This window comes from Oncorhynchus gorbuscha, unplaced genomic scaffold (genome assembly GCF_021184085.1).
Source record: "Oncorhynchus gorbuscha isolate QuinsamMale2020 ecotype Even-year unplaced genomic scaffold, OgorEven_v1.0 Un_scaffold_4718, whole genome shotgun sequence".
Taxonomy (NCBI): Eukaryota; Metazoa; Chordata; class Actinopteri; order Salmoniformes; family Salmonidae; genus Oncorhynchus; species Oncorhynchus gorbuscha.
In genome coordinates, this window is record NW_025748679.1 from 2,470 (window position 1) to 9,550 (window position 7,081).

Here is a 7,081-nt window from a genome sequence, read left to right on the forward strand (position 1 = left end):
CAAGGGTTTTTTCTTTATTTTTTAATATTTTCTACATTGTAGAATAATAGTGAAGACGTCACAACTATGAAACAAAACGTATTTTAACGACAGCCTCCCCGGTCAAAACCTGACGACGCTGGGCCCTGTGCTAAGCAGAACGTGGCCTAAACATATCCCATGCCCCTATATATTGAAGCGTAACCCAAACAGCGCCCCATTCCACTGTGGCCACATCTCCAGCAGGTGCTGTGCGAGGTCGTGGCCGACGACGGCAGGTAGCCGTGCCCCCGGCCCCCGGGGTCATACCTGGGTGGTTACTCTGCTGGGCGGGGTATCTACAGCCGGTACCATGAAGGCAAAGCCAAAGGGCCCCGACAACAAGGCCTACGAGCTGGTACCCTCTATGGAGCTGACTGCCTCAGTCAACCTCGTTGGGCATCAAGCCTTGCACAAGTCAGTCACACCCCTGTCCAGACCCCCGTCGTACCCCCGTTGTCCCCCTAAACTGTCCCCTATACCGCCGCCTGCTTCCTTAAGTTTTCTTCTTCCTGTCGCAAGCTACCTGTCTCCTTCCTGTCTCAAGCCTGTCTCCTTCCTGTCTCAAGCCTGGCTCCAAGTCAGTGAAAGATACCTCCTAAACCATGCCTGGTCTAAACTAACTCCCTACTGGTCTAAACCAGGCCTGGTCTAAACTAACTCCCTACTGGTCTAAACCAGGCCTGGTCCTAAACTAACTCCTTACTGGTCTAAACCAGGCCTGGTCTAAACTAACTCCTACTTGTCCTAAACTAACTCCCTACTGGTCTAAACTAACTCCCTACTGGTCTAAACTAACTCTCTACTGGTCTAAACTAACTCTCTACTGGTCTAAACCAGGCCTGGTCTAAACTAACTCCCTACTGGTCTAAACTAACTCTCTACTGGTCTAAACTAACTCCTACTGGTCTAAACTAACTCCCTACTGGTCTAAACTAACTCTCTACTGGTCTAACCTAACTCCCTACTGGTCTAAACTAACTCTACTGGTCTACACCAGGTCTGGTCTAAACTAACTCCCTACTGGTCTAAACTAACTCCCTACTGGTCTACACCAGGCCTGGTCTAAACTAACTCTCTACTGGTCTAAACCAGGCCTGGTCTAAACTAACTCCCTACTGGTCTAAACTAACTCCTACTGGTCTAAACTAACTCCCTACTGGTCTACACCAGGCCTGGTCTAAACTAACTCCCTACTGGTCTAAACCAGGCCTGGTCTAAACTAACTCCTACTGGTCTAAACTAACTCCCTACTGGTCTAAACTAACTCCCTACTGGTCTAAACCAGGCCTGGTCTAAACTAACTCCCTACTGGACTAAACTAACTCCCCACTGGTCTAAACTAACTCCTTACTGGTCTAAACTAAATCCCTACTGGTCTAAACTAACTCCCTACTGGTCTAAACCAGGCCTGGTCTAAACTAATTCCCTACTGGTCTAAACCAGGCCTGGTCTAAACTAACTCCCTACTGGTCTAAACTAACTCCCTACTGGTCTAAACTAAATCCCTACTGGTCTAAACTAACTCCCTACTGGTCTAAACCAGGCCTGGTCTAAACTAACTCCCTACTGGTCTAAACTAGCTCCTACTGGTCTAAAACTAAATCCCTACTGGTCTAAACTAACTCCTACTGGTCTAAACCAGGCCTGGTCTAAACTAACTCCCTACTGGTCTAAACTAACTCCCTACTGGTCTAAACTAACTCCTACTGGTCTAAACTAAATCCCTACTGGTCTAAACTAACTCCTACTGGTCTAAACTAACTCCCTACTGGTCTAAACTAACTCTCTACTGGTCTAAACTAACTCCCTACTGGTCTAAACTAACTCTCTACTGGTCTAAACCAGGCCTGGTCTAAACTAACTCCTACTGGTCTAAAACTGAACTCCCTACTGGTCTAAACTAACTCTCTACTGGTCTAAACTAACTCCCTACTGGTCTAAACTAACTCTCTACTGGTCTAAACCAGGCCTGGTCTAAACTAACTCCCTACTGGTCTAAACTAACTCCCTACTGGTCTAAACTAACTCCCTACTGGTCTAAACTAACTCTCTACTGGTCTAAACTAACTCCCTACTGGTCTAAACTAACTCTACTGGTCTAAACCAGGCCTGGTCTAAACTAACTCCTACTGGTCTAAACTAACTCCTACTGGTCTAAACTAAATCCCTACTGGTCTAAACTAACTCCTACTGGTCTAAACTAACTCCCTACTGGTCTAAACTAACTCCCTACTGGTCTAAACTAACTCTCTACTGGTCTAAACTAACTCCCTGCTGGTCTAAACTAACTCTCTACTGGTCTAACCCAGGCCTGGTCTAAACTAACTCCCTAGTGGTCTAAACCAGGCCTGGTCTAAACTAACTCCCTACTGGTCTAAACTAACTCCCTACTGGTCTAAACTAACTCCCTACTGGTCTAAACCAGGTCTGGTCTAAACTAACTCCCTACTGGTCTAAACCAGGCATGGTCTAAACTAACTCCCTACTGGTCTAAACTAACTCCCTACTGGTCTAAACCAGGCCTGGTCTAAACTAACTCTCTACTGGTCTAAACCAGGCCTGGTCTAAACTAACTCCCTACTGGTCTAAACTAACTCCCTACTGGTCTAAACTAACTCCCTACTGGTTTAAACTAACTCCCTACTGGTCTAAACCAGGCCTGGTCTAAACTAACTCCCTACTGGTCTACACCAGGCCTGGTCTAAACTAACTCCCTACTGGTCTAAACCAAGCCTGGTCTAAACTAACTCCCTACTGTCATCTTTCCACTGCTCAACTCCAGTTCCCAGAGGGCAGCAGCAGGCAGGAAATAGCAGACAGGAAATGAGATATAGGAAGCCTGAGGATGAATTGATGGGTCATAGATTTTCACTATAATACTTTAACATCAGCTGATATATGACCTTTTCTGCAGCTCAGGTCACCGTTGACAGACCGCAGCTTTCTGGAGAAAAAAAAGCTAAGAGACACTACTGCCCTCTCCTGGACTGGAGTTGAACTGCAAGCCGTTATTCTCAGAGAGGCTGTCTTGTCTCTCTCTCTCTTTCCAATTCATCCTTCTGTTTTACCTGCTCTGTCCTACTATCCCTTATTGAGACCAGGAAAAACAAAACCTCTCTTGGTGATGATGGTGACGTGTTTTTCCTTTTTACTGTAAATTCCTCAACACTTCAGATCAAGGAGGCCCCCTTTAACCTCTTCTGATTTAAACGTCACTCATTGGTTTATTGTTTCTCTGTTAGGTGTATGTATATCTCCGGTATGGAACGATAATCTGATTGTCCTAATCTGGACGTGATTGCTCAATCCCCCACAATCCTTCTCTCAGTCTCTGGAACTGGATCAGAGAGAAACACAGTGGACTTTTGTCCATCTGAAACAATGAGTGACCTTGTGTTGGCATGTGTATTAGCGTGTGTGTGTGTGTGTGTGTGTGTGTGTGTGTGTGTGTGTGTGTGTGTGTGTGTGTGTGTGTGTGTGTGTGTGTGTGTGTGTGTGTGTGTGTGTGTGTGTGTGTGTGTGTGTGTGTGTGTGTGTGTGTGTGTGTGTGTGTGTGTGTGTGTGTGTGTGTGTGTGAAGGGGTTTAATCAAGAGCTAAGCACCAGTTTAATCAGAATCACACCCCGACCAACAGAGGCTCACTAACCTTGGGTAACTCCATTCTCTCTCTCTCTCTCTCTCTCTCTCTCTCTCTCTCTCTCTCTCTCTCTCTCTCTCTCTGTCTCTCTCTCTCTCTCTCTCTCTCTCTCTCTCTCTCTCTCTCTCTCCTCTCTCTCTCTCTCTCTCTCTCTGTGTCTCTCTCACTCTCTCTCTCTCTCTCTCTGTCTCTCTCTCTCTCTCTCTCTCTCTCTGTGTCTCTCTCTCTCTCTCTCTCTCTCTCTCTCTCTCTCTCTCTCTCTCTCTCTCCTCTCTCTCTTCCACTCTCTCTTCTCTTTCTCTCCTCTCTCTTTTTCCCTCTCTCTCCTCTTCTCTCTCTCTCTCTCTCTCTCCCTCTTCTCTTCTCTCTCTCTCTCTCTCTCTCTTTTCTCCCTCTCTCACTCTTCTCTTCTCTCCTCTCTCTCTCCTCTCTCTCTTTTTTTTCTATCTCTCTCCCTCAAACTCTGTCCTGTTAAAGTGTCTTTGACATTTCATAGTGGCATTTCCCAATCTGACTCTCATTCTGGGGTTTTGTGTGTGTGGGTGTGTGTGTGTGTGTGTGTGTGTGTGTGTGTGTGTGTGTGTGTGTGTGTGTGTGTGTGTGTGTGTGTGTGTGTGTGTGTGTGTGTGTGTGTGTGTGTGTGTGTGTGTGTGTGTGTGTGTGTGTGTGTGTGTGTGTGTGTGTGTGTGTGTGTGTGTGTGTGCGCGTGCAGTGGGCCTGCAGGCTCTAGGAGGCCAGTACCGGTGTTCCAGGGAGCCAAGCTGATGGAGGAAGGGAAGATGCATCACTCTGTGGAGCACCTCATTAACCCCCCTGGCCCTGCAGCACGACCACACAGCCCAGAACACACAGACAGTTATACCTACTGTCTCCTCCCTCCACCCTACCAGGTACACACACAGACTGTTATACCTGCTGTCTCCTCACCTCCACCCTACCAGGTACACACACAGACTGTTATACCTACTGTCTCCTCCACCTCCACCCTACCAGGTACACAGCCCAGAACACACAGACTGTTATACCTGCTGTCTCCTCCCTCCACCCTACCAGGTACACACACAGACTGTTATACCTGCTGTCTCCTCCCTCCACCCTACCAGGTACACACACAGACTGTTATACCTGCTGTCACCTCCCTCACCCTACCAGGTACACACACAGACTGTTATGCCTGCTGTCTCCTCCTCCACCCCTACCACAGGTACACACACAGACTGTTATACCTACTGTCTCCTCCCTCCACCCTACCAGGTACACACAGACTGTTATACCTTGCTGTCTCCTCCCTCCCACCCTACCAGGTACACACACAGACTGTTATACCTGCTGTCTCCTCCCTCCACCCTACCAGGTACACACACAGACTGTTATACCTGCTGTCTCCTCCCTCCACCCTACCAGGTACACACAGACTGTTATACCTGCTGTCTCCTCCTCCACCCTACCAGGTACACACACAGACTGTTATACCTGCTGTCTCCTCCTCCACCCTACCAGGTACACACACAGACTGTTATACCTGCTGTCTCCTCCCCTCCACCCTACCAGGTACACACACAGACTGTTATACCTACTGTCTCCTCCCTCCACCCTACCAGGTACACACACAGACTGTTATACCTGCTGTCTCTCCCTCCACCCTACCAGGTACACACACAGACTGTTATACCTACTGTCTCCTCCCCCACCCTACCAGGTACACACACAGCCCAGAACACACAGACTGTTATACCTGCTGTCTCCTCCCTCCACCTACCAGGTACACACACAGACTGTTATACCTGCTGTCTCCTCACCTCCACACACACTAACCCTCCCTCCCTCCCCCCCCCCTCCTTCCCTCCCCCTCTCTCTCTCCTCCCTCCCTCCCCCTCTCTCTCTCCTCCCTCCCTCCCTCCCTCCTCCCTCTCTCTCCCTCCCTCCCTCCCTCCCTCCCTCCCTCCCTCCCTCCCTCCCTCCCTCTCCCTCCTCTCTCTCTCCCTCCCTCCCTCCCTCCCTCCCTCCCTCCCTCTCTCCCTCCCTCCCTCTCTCCTCCCTCCCTCTCTCTCTCCCTCCCTCCCTCCCTCCCTCTCTCCTCCCTCCCTCCTTCCCTCCCTCCCTCCCTCTCTCCCTCTCTCTCTCCCTCCCTCCCTCCCTCCCTCCCTACCTCCCTCCCTCTCTCCTCCCTCCCTCCCTCCCTCCCCCCCCCCCTCCCTCCCTCCCTCCCTCCCTCCCTACCTCCCTCCCCTCTCTCCTCCCTCCCTCCCTCCCTCCCTCCCTCTCTCTCTCCTCCCTCCCTCCCTCTCTCCCCCCTCAGGGTCGTCCCATCACACCAGTGTACACCATGACCCACAACATGCAGCGTATCCCCACGGCCAGTGGTCTGTACGGAGCAGGCTATATGCCCATCACCAACTACAACGCTGCTGCCCTGGCAGCCCTGCAGAAGAACGCAGCCGTGGCCGCTGCAGCCTACGGAGGGTACGCGGGGTTACGCCATGCCCCAGGCCTTCCTGCCGCAGCGTTTCAGGTGCCCATCCACGACGTCTACCAGACCTACTGACAACAGATACCAGACCTACTGACAACAGATACCAGACCTACTGACAACAGATACCAGACCTACTGACAACAGATACCACACCTACTGACAACAGATACCAGACCTACTGACAACAGATACCAGCTACCAGACCGACTGACAACAGATACCAGCTACCAGACCGACTGACAACATCTACCAGCTACCAAACCTACTGACAACAGCTACCAGCTACCAAACCTACTGACAACAGATACCAGACCTACTGACAACAGCTACCAGACCTACTGACAACAGCTACCAGACCTACTGACAACAGCTACCAGACCTACTGACAACAGATACCAGACCTACTGACAACAGATACCAGACCTACTGACAACAGCTACCAGACCTACTGACAACAGATACCAAACCTACTGACAACAGCTACCAGACCTACTGACAACAGCTACCAGACCTACTGACAACAGATACCAGCTACCAGCTGTCTGGTCCACAACTCCTGTTCAACCACCACTCAACGTTCAAACAACTTTTGTATCACGACGTCAGGAACTACAGGCGACCTACAGAAGACCTCATCCCCACATATCACCTCCCCCCGTTCAAATAACGACACGTCAACTCAATGTCTTCAACAGCAACGTCTCGCGACGTCTCGCGACGTCCACAATGTAAAAACCCAACCTAAATGGACCCTTGAACGCAAACTCTACTCTGCGTCGGTTCTTCAACGTTAGCCCAACATCTAGGCTACGTTATGACGTGCGCCAAAACCTTCGACGTTTTCACAACGTCTATGCAACGTCCTACTGACAGGTTGATCACATTGGGTCCTAATGAATACTGGACCAGACGTTCACACAACGTTCACACAACATTCACACAATGTATTC

General features: G+C 50.0%; 1 protein-coding gene across 1 annotated transcript; it reads left to right on the top strand.

Moving 5' to 3' along the window:
• Positions 1-321: 321 nt before the first annotated feature.
• Positions 322-6,561, top strand: LOC124028724 (RNA-binding protein 47-like). Its single transcript, XM_046340702.1, has 3 exons — positions 322-435; positions 4,371-4,548; positions 5,958-6,561. Exons 1-3 carry the CDS (start codon positions 332-334, stop codon positions 6,201-6,203), a joined length of 528 nt encoding a protein of 175 aa, XP_046196658.1. The 5' UTR covers positions 322-331; the 3' UTR covers positions 6,204-6,561.
• The last annotated feature ends 520 nt before the right edge of the window (positions 6,562-7,081 follow it).